This window comes from Cygnus atratus, chromosome 4 (assembly GCF_013377495.2).
Source record: "Cygnus atratus isolate AKBS03 ecotype Queensland, Australia chromosome 4, CAtr_DNAZoo_HiC_assembly, whole genome shotgun sequence".
NCBI lineage: Eukaryota > Metazoa > Chordata > Aves > Anseriformes > Anatidae > Cygnus > Cygnus atratus.
This window is the reverse complement of record NC_066365.1, coordinates 20,706,759-20,720,659: the sequence shown is the minus strand read 5'-3', so window position 1 is coordinate 20,720,659 and position 13,901 is coordinate 20,706,759. Positions and strand designations below refer to the sequence as shown.

The window sequence follows — 13,901 nt, the reverse complement described above, 5'->3', positions numbered from 1 at the left end:
TGCTAACATACAAGGTAGAGTATGTTAAAGCTATTAAATGGTACTATACATTGACATTTCTCAGATAGGAAGCTAATTACAAATAAGATAAAGAAAACAGACCATTTTTAATATAAAAATTTACATTTACAGTACATCTTAAATTGTGTTCTTAACTGTTAAAAGGTAAGTCCTGCCACCAGTTCAGTCAAACTGAGTTTTGCGGAGACTTTGTAAAGACTCAGACTTCTTCCCATAATTTTTATCAAAATAAGTGTGAAAAGTCAGGTTTTTAGGTGATATTAGAATTGCAGTATATTGGTGGTAGAAATATTTTCACTTAAAAATAATTCTACATGAAATATAAACCAAGTGAAAGACAAAAGATATGTTTTTGAGAAATGAGAGTAGGAAAAAACCCCTACAGCCACTAGATTAATTAGATGAACTCCTGAGGTTACTTGAAGATGTTGTTTTCATAACACAATTGTAAAAGCAGGGTTGTCTAATCAGTTGCCAAAAAAAAATTATTTTATCCTGCTTTTATGTTGTGAAATGCACAACAACAGCAAAATCTTACCTTACAGTTAGGTCCCATATGCGAGCTTTACATTAGGGACATTTTCTTCTGAATTTAATGTATTAATGTAATAAAGATGACTGAATTTCACTTCCAAATCTTAGTCTTAAAGAAATGTATTCTTAAAAGGTCTGAAGTTCATCGGGAAAATGACAGACTATGTATGAAACAAGCATGTAATGTCAGTGTGAAAACAACATCCACAGTTTGGGGACAAACAAACTCTCTTCATTTATTGTCAGAGTTTCACGTTGTATATATTTATTTTCTTTATGTATTGTTATTAAAACCAAAACTATTTCATTCCTAGGATTCTGGTAGATCTAAAGAAGGAAGTCTGGTATCAGAAGTGCCACGATCCAGTCTGCAGGGAAAAAAACTTCAGATCACAAAGTATGTGTCTTGTTTTCAAAGCAATTATACTTAATACTTTTTGGAATCTTAACTGTAATTAAACACCTTCTCTTTGATTTAGACTTTCCATTACCACCTGGGATATGTCTGCCTTCTCTCTTCAAAGAGGTACGTGCTTTTGTCTTATCAACATGCTAAAAGCAAAGCTTTCTGTACAAGTCACTGAAAATCCCTGATACCTCCGGTAGTTTGTTGAGCTCCATACAGTAATTACACTAGCACAGAGTAGCTCCGCAGAGCAGCTGTGCTGTTGTGGTATCTCCATATATTCATTTGTAAGTTCTCCAGCAGCAGATCTAACACAAAAACTAGCAGCCCAGAGAAAGCTAGATTACTAGAATAGCCTAACTTCACCCGGGACTAAAGATTTTCTTCTGTCTTACTCTGGGCCAGCAGTTCCCAGTGTAAAATCTGCAAGCCCACAATAGGCATAGCATGAAAAAAACGGCCTAAGTAAACCTCTGCTGTGCACATTCGACTTCATACGGGGTCAGCTAAAGTGTAAGTGTTCCTGGAACACTTGTGTCAGTCAAAATTCTTTCAGCCAAAGTCGAGTTTAAGTCAGTGACCCTCAAATTTGAGGTTCACTTAAGTGAACTTCAGTGTATAAAAGCAGTTACGTTTACCCACAGGGGCAGAATATTTGAACTGACCTGATGCTGACCCAGATTCTAAGCACTGTACCTAAGTTTTTCCACGCAGTGGGTATTAAGAGTTGGCACTGTTGCAACTGCACTCTTAAATTTCAGACTGTAGAATGGCACATTAAGCTGTACTTAGGCAAAACATCAATAGCTATTAGCATTATTTCATAGCAAGTGTGATTTAAATGCATTTTCAAGCCATTACACTATCTTCAGATAGACAGTAAAATAAGTTTTAACCTTGTATCATTTTAAAAATCTGTGTACACTAGACTATTTTTAGTTTGCTGGAAAAACAATAAGTTCCTTTTTCTACTGAAACAGGCTTCCATGGGTAATGTGGCTATAAATCAACTTGCTGGGAAGTCTTGTTAGCCAGCTTTCTATAGTATTCATTATATGTGACAGTTGCAAGAGTTCAGCACTTGTTTCAATTAAAAATATGGAAAACATTTTAGTGTGTAATAAATAATATTTATGTTTCTAAAAGGAAGAAGATTATATGGTAATGGATGAATGTGGGAACACAGAAGAAAAAGTAAAACCCCATTCTAACCCTGCGGATTTGTCAAAAAGCTCGGTATCTCTTGAAGAAAGCATGTCTCAAGACTTCCAGTTAACAGACACGGAGTGGGACAATGCAAGCGATGACGCCTGTTTGGTAGAAGCTACTGAAGATGTGGAGCTAGCAGAAGCTGCAAATGACAGTCTGGATTACGGCATGGAAGACATTCCTGATGAAGTTCTTTTGGAAACTTTAAGGACACAAGACGTTTGCAGCAAAGATGACAGCTAATCAGAAACTTGGCTGGCAAACAGACTAGTAGCAACAAAGCTTGCTTTAATACAACATGTGTATCACATGCCTTCTGTGAAAGATACTGCGCTGTAGCTCAAAAGCGCTCTTTGAGAGCTGTTAGACAAAGAACTGACAAAGAACTAAAAGCATCCTTGCAACTGGATAATCTTAAACAGGCATGAAGAAGGTTACACTAGGGGTGGAGAATACTGGCCTGAACATTCTTCATGAAGGCTGCTTCAAGGAGTTTAGCACTTCTAAGACTTACTGCTGTGTGGTTTCCATTTTGTTAGCTGTTTGTCCAGCTTTTACTGATATGACAAATAATACGCTTCTTCACTTCCAGAAATGGGACGAAATTATTTATTTCAAATACAAATTTAATAAAAAATATGTTTATCACTAGGTTCATCCAAAGTCCGTGTGTTCTCTTTTTAAACTAAGTAATGTGATCTTGAAAGCAATATATAAATAACCCAAGACTAAAAATCATCTTTGACAGAACACAGGAAGTTTTACTACATTAACTGGAATTGGTATTTCATTCATTTCATTGACACTAAGTAAGTTCTTACACAAACTATTTGACAAGATAGAATCTATGATGAAGTCACTGACTTTGTAGATAATGAAGACCAACAACGATTAAACAAACTTAAAACAGAGTCCATTATAATAGTGATCACTTATTATCAAAAAGTCTATTAAAAAGCACTTAATCTTTCTGTGATACCTTTCCTCTTTGTACGTCCAGAGCATCCTCCAGTTTCCTATTAATATTCTGAAAGTGTCTTTCTGCTCCTAGAATTCTCCGTGATTCCACCAGCAGAGCAGGTAGGCTGGAAGTTCCATACTGCTGTTGTTAAGGAAATAAAGTTACAGAGCAACATTTTTAATTCTTGGGGAAAAATAAATAAATACAGATACATATGTGATTTGTTTATTATTCCTCTGCCTGAAATTGTGCAATGTGACTTGCAAAAGTGAAAAACAGACAAGTTTAGATAATCTTTAACCAAGCTGATTGAAGTTGATTACTTTTTTCTCACTGTTAATATTTCTTCAGTTTCCATTAAAAAAAAACAAACAGCTAGACCTGAGGACAACAGTTATGTTTATGTCCTTCAAATTCCTGGACATAAAATCAGGTATCAGAATTTCTCTGAAATAACCCGTTTCCAACATGAGCGAGACGCTGGACTGCAGTTACAGTAGTGATTCTCAAGTTGGTTCCACAAAAACAGCTAACAAAACTCTGCTACTTAATGTAGGCTAACCAGTAATAGAAATACCTGTCAGTTCCAGAGAAAAAAAAAGGGAGGGGCTGATCCAGAACAGTTTAGAAGGGCATGCAAAAATGTGTACTCACTACCACTTTTTCTCTTGGGTTTTCTTCTCTGTAATCCAAGTAGTCCTGGTGTAGCTCCGTCAAATCAGCAAGGAATTGAACTGCTTGTGTCAGGGAAGATTTCCTCTCCTGTACCTCAGTGTATTCTCTTTGTAGTTCTACCAGTTGTGATTCAGCTCTGAAAAAGATCAATGCTTTGATGACTATATCAGAATATTTATTTCATGACTGACTATGAAAGTATTTCCTCTGAAGACGACTTAAGGAAAGGTAGGTCAGAAATAGGAAGCATAGGTTAGTAGAACATACTGTTTAAATAGAAAAAGTAGTATATTATTTAAACTAGACCACAGGTCCAAACCCACAAAAAAAATACAACGACCAAAAAAACCACCTTTTTCCAAGTCTTACTGTCAAGTCTGACAATATAGCCAATCTTTCTTAAGCACTTAAACCTAAAAACCAGTGAAGTTCCGTAACTATGCTGTGTGCTTCTGCAGACACCAGCCTGCAGGCTGTGGCGGTCGGTGCCTATGCTGAAGCACACTCAGGATCCGCAAACTAGATACTCCTCTGCCTAAGCAAGCTGAGGGGCTCAATCTATTAAATGGTGTTCAAAGCATGATTAACACTCCAAAAACAGAACACAAAATGACATTTTCATTTAAGCTCCAGAAAAAAAAAAAAAAAAAAAAACTTTTATAGAATGATCAAATGATTAAAACACAAGAAACGTGAAGACAGCTTTCAGTCTGGGGGGGGGGGGGGGGTTTAAACCCAGGCTGAAGGATGCCTTTATTTCTTTCAGAGAAGTTTGCCCACAGTACTGCAAAGATAAAAAGACTCACGTGACCACAGAGAAAGGGCTTTTAATCTGCCTTTGTGGATCCATGTCTATGCAGGTCCCTACAGACTCGGCATGCATGTTACATGCAGCTTCAGTATAAATTTTACCCTCCTAACTAACTGGATTTGGGTAAGTGTAATGATTTTTCTAAAGAAAATAATTTTTTAGGCTTCTCTGTTTTTAAACGGTACTTAAGATTAATGCCATGTTGTAGAAGGGGAACTGCACGGCTCTGTGAGACAGTAGCAATCCATGTATTCGGAGGCATCCATGCTAAAATGCAATGAGATGAAAAATTCTCCTACCCTCAAAAACAAACTCTGTACTGCCTCTGTAAGTTTTGATTCATTATTACCTTTGCAATTCCAATTATAACATTAGTGTTTTTCTTATGAACATACTGTCTGAAATACTGTCCCAGTAACCACAGTTATATGAGAGAACTTTGAAGAAATACTCTAGGCAACTGAAACATGGAAAGGAGAGGTTATCTTGAGCTTTTGTAAGAAGAGAAAGCAAAACAGAACAGAATTAATTTCATTAAAATAACTCTGAAGTGAAAGTAACATTTTTTTTCTTTGATTTTTATGAAATACTAGCCTCCTTCAGTTTTTCAGGCTATTATTGCACAAAAACATACCGTATAGTATTAGAAACATACCCAATTAGCTCTTCTCTGACTTGCATCAGTCGCTGCCTTTTCTTTTTGATGTCTGCCACTACCTGTAGCAAATAGTGAAGAAAGTCTTTGAACCTGTTTCAGTAACTTCACAGGCAAACAACTCAAGTGTCATGGACTGTTTTTTCTTTCAGGTTTCATGTTTCTAGTTCAAGGTGTGGAAGATACCAGACCTTAAATAGCTCTACAGTGCTAAACTCTCATCCCCATCCAAAACGTCTCCTGAGGAACACTGGCTTGACAAGTGTAGAAAAGGCGTTGTGAGGATTTGAACTCACACATGCTAAACTCCAGCAGGTTTCTTTAAGAATACAGACGAATACGAACGTATGTTCAGTATGACTGCCATAACTATGGAATTAAGTATAACTATATCCTTTTTTTCTTTTATGTCTCACAAAAAATTTAAATTTAGTAACTATAAACCTAAGTTTAAACAAATGTGTAAGATGCAAAAAAAAAAGGAAGCTAAGTGGCTGTGAATGCTAGATGCATACTAAAATTTTCATTTTACAAAATAGCATACCGTTTCATCTCAACAAGATTTTTAGGACTTTTCATCTTTAGCATATTAATTGCCACCTGACAGAATAAGCTTTCCATTGACTTCAATTGTTAAAAGCTATTTAGTCATCAAAAAGGTTGCTGAAGAGGAGGTGTGTACACCGCATGTGGTTGCTAAGTAGGTTAAATTGTTTAATAATTAAAAATAAAGTAATATCAAGAAATAGAGAACAAATTTCAATCTTCTGTGTTTGGTCCAATTGCTCTTTCTTGCTTCCAATTACCAGGTTTGAAGGCAGAAAGCTCTCCAGCCACTTCTCACAAGAGAGATCAACCGTACCTAAAATATGCCTCTGGAAGATCGGGCCTAACCTGCTCGTAAATCTCTCTGCTCTGGGGTATTACCTCTCTCCTGAGGAAACCACTCCAATGTTTTCTTCTCCCACACTAGTTTCTCCTACAGTCTGTATTTCTCTTGCTGCATTTCAAGCCTGAATGAACAGAGGAACTGCCTCCTCTGAACAAAAACTTGATGTCTTTAGGGAATGCATCTCCCTTAAGACTACTCTCCTTTAAAATAAAGGATCTAATTCTATTCTCTCAGATCTTTGCTGTTCTCTTCTGGATTTTATATTCATCTGTGTTTCTTGAAGGTGAGCTTCCAATATTTAATTGGTTCCCCAGGGGTCTCACCAGTGCTTGCTCAAAAAAATTAAAGAGTCTAATTCTCATGCATAAATACTTACACATCCTAATGTGTGTTCATTCTTTTTACACCAGTGAATGTATGCAGTGTGCGATCCATACTCTGGTGGTGCCCTATCCTCTATTTGTGCAGCTGGTTCTGTAGAACAGTGCACTTCTTTTTGTGAATTATTTTATTTCTTTCAGTCAACTTCCTGAAATGTCAACACCCACATCTGTATGCTGTACATTTCAGTGATAGCCTGTCTTTCAGATATGTATTTACCTTAGCATTTTTTTTCTTCACGTTCTTTAATTCCTGGACTTCTGTTATCTGTGGAGGAAAAGAAGCATTAGAGATTGATGATGGATCTGGATTTCACCTCTATCCTCCTAAAAATATGGTTGCAAGAATTAATTTGGAAAAAGTACTTGGTAATAACATAAAAAGCTATTTAATAAAACAGCTGCTCAAAGGAATATTACAAGTGTATCAGTTGTGTATCAATTCTCTCCCCCCTCCTCATACCAGAGGAAGACTGCTACACAATGCTAGTCATCTTGCACCAGTTAGCCCACGTAATACTGCTGGTACCAATTAGTGTAATACTACTTATGCCAATTTTTCCATAACTTTATATAAATGTATAAATTTCATCATTTTAAAACTTGTTTACTCTAATGAATCACTTAGAACTATAGTTTTAGTATTCACCCATTTTACTTACCACAACAGAGTTTGAGTTTATTTTACAAGTTGTAATTAGCGAGAAGAATTCTGAGTCTTCCAAGCTAATAATTTTTGACAGTTAGGTTCACACTGTTAACTAAAAAGGATTATTTTTCATAAGCTATGTTAAAGGCTTCAGTCAGGCTACTACACACCAGAGTAGCTGAGACACTGTAAAAATCCAGTCCAGGAGCTCTTAAAACAATGTCTTCCATAATTGTTTGTTTCTTCAAGTCATGCAGCTCTCCAGTTTTACTATGTGATATACAATGTAACACACAGCTCTAAGATCATTACCACAAATATTTTACATATATATATATATAAATATATATATATATTACTGTATACTTACAAGATCAGTGATTTGGTCCTTGAAAGCAGAACAGAAGCCATTGACAGCTTTTCTGCAAATTTTTGATTCTATGCTTTGTCTGGAGAAATCAGGGGGATAAAACACAACCCACTTGGTTTAGTAAAGGGGAAATCATATCCAAAAACATTCTTTTGAATACAAATAAAACCCAATGTTAAATAGCTATCAGCACAAGCAACCGTGGGTCTTTCATATCCTAGTAATAACCTAAATTCTACATTGGAAAACAGCTGAGATGTGTTGCTCTTCTGTTTGGAAAAATATCGAATTCCTGGAGACCACTTCCTTAAGGTCACATACAAACACTATTTGTAACACAGAAGCCTAACAATCATTAAAATAACATCAGAATGTAACTAAGCAATACTGCATTACCTAAGGGAAAGTCTATTAGCAAAACAAGTATGTAAGTTGTTTATAAGACTGTGAGCATGCAGCCAAAGGAAAGTAGAATATTTACCTGTAATTTGCCGTTATCTTTTCAAATTCAGCCAGAACAACATCCAGTTCTGTAATATCTCTGGAAGACCTTTTCAGATCTTTGGGACACCAAACCTCTACAGAACACGGGCTATTAACTGAAACAACAGAATAAAGATAAGCGTTACACAGTTGAGGTACATGCTCTGAAACAGAAGTTATTATGCCCACATTAAAATAACTTATCTAAGAGTTATGAATATTTTAATATGAAACTTGGAAATGCAGAAATATGAATTATTTCATGTTTTAGGCTGAACAACTATATATATTTATCTGGGTCCACTTTAAAATTTGAATGAGTATTCACACACATCTTATTTCTTATTCTTCATCAGTTCAAAGAAGTCCAGGAGAACATCATTACTCTAACTGATAAACTACCCAGTGACATAGCTGTTTGAGCTGTAAAAACTATCTGCCTGAGTTTGGGCAACCTGCATTACTCAAAGAATCGTGAATTGTTATATCGTATTTGTTTAAGTTTTGTATTAATACCATATATGCTTTAAAAAAGGTATATGCAAATATATTTCTTTAAAACTTTGCAGTAATATTAACCACTAATTCCACAGAAACTTCACGCACTCCCAAATGTAAATCTAGTACCTGACTGTAATGGGGTACGATTTGAAGGAAGCAAGATGACACCTGAGAAACAGTTTCTCCACATACCAAAAAAATGCCACAATCTTGAAGCTCCTTGTCTCAAGGGTCTTCACACTAACAGTTGTGTCTACGCTGTAAAGCGGGGTTACTCCAAGTTGTGCCCCACAATCTGGCGCTCCAGGCACCAAAACCAAGGGACATACTGGAGTACGGATCCAAGCTTCCCCCAAAAGGAAGCCAGGCTGCCTGCAAAGGGTGACGCATACCTATGCTCCAGTGAGTAATAGGCAAGTCCAGGGATGCAACCCACAGGGATCAGAACTGTGTGGCACACCAGCCCCTCGATTTATCCATTGCTAATGAGTGTCTAGACCAAAATTAAAGTTACAACCTCCCAAAGCAGTATGCCGCTACACATCAGAAGTTAGAGACTGCCGAGTTAAGGAAAAATATTAATTTTGAATGAGATAAAACTACACAAGAGTTTTGAAAGGTCTACTTTACCAGAGGAGTCTGGTGTGCTCTTCTCTGAAGGTTGTTTCTTCTTTTTCAACCGGAGTTGAGCAGTACTTGGAGCTTTCTGTGATATACAAAGCAGATTAACTTTGAAAAAGAATTTAGATGCACTCATTTAAAATTCTGAGAGACAGCAATCAGGCAGAATGCAGGAAAACATTTTAGTGATGTTTCAGTCAAGAAATACTAAGTACCGTTTACTTAGGTCTGTTTCACCAGAATCACAGCACAGCGATTACACTGCGCAGGGCCAGCAGCTGCTTGGCTGCACTAACCAAGCAACACATCAGACAGTGGTCATTTTAAGGAACGTTTTAAGGAGCCTAAGGCCCCTCAGTTCAGCATAGACATCAATATCAACAGTCCTCTGTCCAACAGCTCCTCCTTACCTTCCTTTTCACCTTCATCTGTCCCAATTCCTTCTCTGCTTACAATTACTGTCATGTCACAGAAAGCATTCAACAACAGTGCTGCATATGTGCAGTTCACTGATAAAAGACTAACATTATGTCCTGAGTTTTACAACACAAATTTCAACAATTCCAATGAATTTCAGTAGTTAAAAAGCTTTTAGACAAACTACTGAATTGCTTCTTCTATCACAGGCCTACTTTCTCAAAGTAGTTAATTCTTCCCCCATAAGCCCAGAAGCTAAGCTGGCCAAAACCACCATTTTACACTAATTACAGCCTAAGCATGAAAAAACACTCATTCAAAACCAATTCGTTTTTGTCTAATTCCAATATATCTTCAAAACTAATTTTATCAATGAAAAATTAAATTCTCTCATAAATATGTTCTTACTTCAATACTGAACAAGGGATTTATATACCAAGTAGTATGGCATTCTTTAAAAACGTATATTCCAGATGTAAATATACTCATTTAAAAGAAAACGAGCAATTAAAATGGACTACAGGACCCCAGCCATTACATCCTCCATTGAAATGACCATGTAGGTTTAAGCATTTCACTTAACACTTGGCTATCTCACAGGAATATTAAGAGGACTAATTATTTGGCATACAGTTAAGTACTAAAAAGCAAATGAAAGGTCTTCCTCCCACACCGTTATCCAATGCAAGCATGGCATCAAGTTAAAAATGATTTGACTGATACACTCATGCAATGCTCTCTGTACCATATTCTCCTTAAGGGGCTCATCCGTAGAATCAGCTGAGTTGGATTTGTCAACATCACCTTCAGACATTTTCAAGTGCATTTGTTCACTAGGGAAAAAAAAAATCCATATGTAAACCAACTACATACTGAGAAAAATGATCTTCTATATACAAACAACAAAATCTTAGGGTTTGGGGAACATGTTGTACTGCTGTATCTTTCAGTTTCCCCTAAATAACTACACAAAAAATTTCAAGTGGTATAAAAAGGGAATAGAATCTTTATCCATCAACAGCAAACCTCGTAACAATTTAGAAATCTATTTCTAACTGGCCACTGAGACAGACATGTTGTATCAGGGAGAAACTTTGAAATAGACACAAAATTAATATTTGGTATATTTTAGCAGGAATGGAGAAATCTTCCTTTGGGGGGTCAGAGGGCTGAGGGGAAAAAAAAATGAAAAAATACACAACCTCATATGGGCACTATTATTGTCTTATTTACCCCTTTTTAAAGACTCCAGGATTTAGAGGACTAATTAACACCTCACAAAGCCATCCTTTCATCAAAAAAAAAAAAAGAGATATAGTAACTACTTATACAAGGCAGACTCTAGTTCATTCTCCCATTTTTTGTTTTTTACGTTCCTGGGTATTACTTACTCTTGGTTTCTCATCTGGGAGATTTTAGGCATCTGCTAATAAGCAGTTAGTGAAAGCTGACAGACAAAACATTTTCCCCATTTAATCTAAAACAAACAAATAAATAAATAAATGCTGGCAATTATTTTTTCACCAGACCTTCTTTCTGCCTTTTTCTGTTGTGGAGCTGAAACATAACTAAGTGACTCGCTTTCCGAACGTTCCTCTCCGTAAGCATCCACAGCAGTACTGTGCAAAGGGTGATCTGTGAATAACAGAAAATAAGCTGTATGAAAACCGTTCCCATCTGTTGAGGCAAAGAGCATAGGTATATTAGCATTGCCTAGCATTCAGTTAAAATTTTTGTGGCCTGCTCACTTACACAAATGAAGTCTTGTTAAAAGTATTATACACATTTTTTCTAATCTTCAAATAGTCAAAGCATCATAGTTTCTATACTCACCTACCTGCTATTGGTAGGAACTAGAAAACAAGATATGAGGAGCAACTGAAGGAACTTGGGCTGTTTAACCTGGAGAAAAGGAGGCTGAGGGGAGACCTCATCATGCTCTACAAGTACCTGAAAGGAGGCTGCAGCAAGGAGGGCATCAAGTGTGACAAGTGATAGGATATGAGGCAATAGCCTCAACTTGTGCAGGGGAGGTTTAGATCAGATAGCAGGAAGAATTTCTTCACAGAAAGGGTGGTTAGGCTTTGGAACAGGCTGCCCAGGGAGGTGGCAGAGTTGCTATCCCTGAAGGAGTTTAAGAAAAGTGGGGATGTGGAGCTTAGGGAAATGACTTAGTGGTGGACTTCAGTTACATCTGAAAACGGCAAAACAACATCCCTGTGAACTTCTAAGCTTGCTGCCAGTATATTCTCTTCGACAATTTCACTTCATAACTTGTGTAATTTAACAAAGAATAACTTAAGAAATTGAACTTCCCTTTTAAAATGTACATTCTTACACAATTGCACTGCTATATTGCATGAAATTCTACTATTCACACTATAAAACTTGAATAGCCAGCATTTTTCCATCAAATTTTACTTGGCATATATTACTACATTATTCTATTTACTTCCTAAATGACAGAACATAACATCTCCCCCTCAAAAAAAAAAAAGAAACAAAGAAAACCCCTCTCTCTGCACTCTCTCCTGCTCATAATTTCTGTTGGCAAAGAAAGGGTACCTTTTCCTAAGGACAAAATATTTCAGTGTTTACACGTGGTTAGTTCATTAAAATCATACGTTTAAGTTAATACAAACCAAATGAATCGTCAAGCTCCTCAAGATGATTTGCTTCAGCCACCTTCAATATCCTCGAGACATCTGGTTCCTCAGGTGGAAGTAATTTCCAACGAGGACGGGAGCTGCTTTTGTCTTCCTGGAAGGGTATGAAATTAATAGCTAGCTCATCCAAACTTCTTAGCATATCACAGATTGAATATGACAATGAATTTCAAGAACTTTTGACTAGAAGTACATTTAACCTGTAGTGACTACTAAGCTATGATATAAAGTATTTGAAGCATGCACTTTTTTCCTCAAGCTATGTTTTATTTTCCCTAAGAGAAGTGATGGTATGAAACTAGTATACACAGCTATTTTATACTATACTGTAGTTTGTATTCACAAAACCAAGTGTATATGCCTAGAGATCTTAGATCAGTCTGATATCCAGTTTCTGTGATCTGTGGCCTTTTACTTTTCAGGCATTAAAATGTAGTCATCTCTGTATTTACACGAGATTCCATCTTTGTCCAATTTAATGGTTTTCATGTAAACTTTTGTTTTGAAAATGACTTTCATTTTCACTTTTCAAAGCGTAACTTCTTATAAAAGACGGAACATGTAAGCCAAGCATTATACAGACACTTCCGGACAACAGAAAGACAGGGGAGAATAGCATTACTTTAGGAAATATTTTTAAATGTGCTACTCACACTGTAAATATGGGAGTAAGTTTCCTCGCTAATTTGTGTGTACATTGAGAAGGAATCAGAAGAAAACACTGACTTCCCAAGCTTTTAACTTTACTGGCACTGAGCAGCACCTCACATGTTTTATGGTACTGAATATAAACACATCAGCTATTTCCTCTTTAAGCCGTTCTCTTTATTTTTACTAAATTGTTTTCAAATTTTTGATTATTTGAAAGTCAGTGGCTCATTTTGCCTGACAATGTACTACTCCTAAAAGGAAAAAAAATGAGGAGAGGAGAGGAAAGGAGAAACTTCACAGCCTGTACTAAAACTGCACAACCCGTACTAATTTGTGGTCCCTGAGCAAAGCTCCCAACATCTATGCAAGCAAAGTCCTGCATTAACATACATACACCAGCCTCCACAATCAATGACATAAAAGCCTGGTAAGACAACGAATAATTTATTGTTTCAATTAAGCTCAAAATGGAGAAAATTACCTTCAATTTATCTCTGGAATGATTTCCCTTCATCTTTTTCTTAGAGGACATTTACTATGAAGCGTAGTCTCCTAAATATGCGACTGAAGATAAGGCTGTCCGCCCCTCAAAATAGTCCTGAATACAAATCTGCTCTCCTCGCCTTGATACCTGGGACTGGGAGAAAAAATATTTGTTAATTCAATGTATTATGCGCAACTTCTTGCCCAAGCAGTACAGGTCACTTCACTGGATCAGCACAGGTTAGGAAGGAGATCCAGCTATTAACCAGACAAAGCATGACACCACACACGCCTTTATCTCTGTTTCGCTGCCGTTGTCAGTTCGGACCCTCGCACTTTGCCCGGAGGGCAGCCTCAGACAGATGTCCCCCCGTTAAACAGACCCAAACGGCCGCTCCCCCCCGTCCCGTCCCGTCCCGTCCCAGCCTCGCCTCACGTCCTCCAACAGCCGCCGCCGCCGCCTTCCCGCCGCGATTCAAAGCGGCGCGGGGCCGAGGGCCGGGCCGGGCCGCCTCC

At 37.1% G+C, this 13,901-nt stretch overlaps 2 protein-coding genes across 11 annotated transcripts in view; one reads left to right on the top strand and one right to left on the bottom strand.

Moving 5' to 3' along the window:
* The window catches only part of PRIMPOL (primase and DNA directed polymerase), an 18,726-nt gene extending 15,905 nt beyond the window's left edge, over positions 1 to 2,821 (top strand). For all 3 annotated transcript variants that reach the window (XM_035557855.1, XM_035557853.2, XM_035557854.1), the window contains 3 exons: positions 870 to 952; positions 1,035 to 1,081; positions 2,108 to 2,821. In XM_035557855.1, coding sequence (XP_035413748.1) covers positions 870 to 952; positions 1,035 to 1,081; positions 2,108 to 2,413 — 436 coding nt within the window. In that variant the 3' untranslated portion in view covers positions 2,414 to 2,821. The remainder of the gene's footprint in view (positions 1 to 869; positions 953 to 1,034; positions 1,082 to 2,107) is intronic.
* Positions 1 to 13,901, bottom strand: part of CENPU (centromere protein U) — a 14,884-nt gene extending 983 nt beyond the window's left edge. The window contains exons 1-13 of one of the 8 annotated variants that reach the window (XM_035557857.2): positions 13,817 to 13,901; positions 13,384 to 13,539; positions 12,228 to 12,345; positions 11,115 to 11,220; positions 10,331 to 10,418; positions 9,178 to 9,253; positions 8,045 to 8,162; positions 7,564 to 7,642; positions 6,765 to 6,812; positions 5,273 to 5,334; positions 3,786 to 3,942; positions 3,150 to 3,272; positions 34 to 923 (exon numbers count right to left, since the gene is read on the bottom strand). In XM_035557857.2, the coding sequence (XP_035413750.1) occupies positions 903 to 923; positions 3,150 to 3,272; positions 3,786 to 3,942; positions 5,273 to 5,334; positions 6,765 to 6,812; positions 7,564 to 7,642; positions 8,045 to 8,162; positions 9,178 to 9,253; positions 10,331 to 10,418; positions 11,115 to 11,220; positions 12,228 to 12,345; positions 13,384 to 13,434 (1,047 nt within the window). In that variant the 5' untranslated portion in view covers positions 13,435 to 13,539; positions 13,817 to 13,901 and the 3' untranslated portion in view covers positions 34 to 902. Of the gene's footprint in view, positions 1 to 29; positions 924 to 2,963; positions 3,273 to 3,785; positions 3,943 to 5,272; positions 5,335 to 6,764; positions 6,813 to 7,563; positions 7,643 to 8,044; positions 8,163 to 9,177; positions 9,254 to 10,330; positions 10,419 to 11,114; positions 11,221 to 12,227; positions 12,346 to 13,383; positions 13,540 to 13,816 lie in introns of those variants that run through there. The other 7 variants (XM_050710270.1, XM_035557859.2, XM_050710271.1 and 4 more) reach the window with 7 other exon arrangements.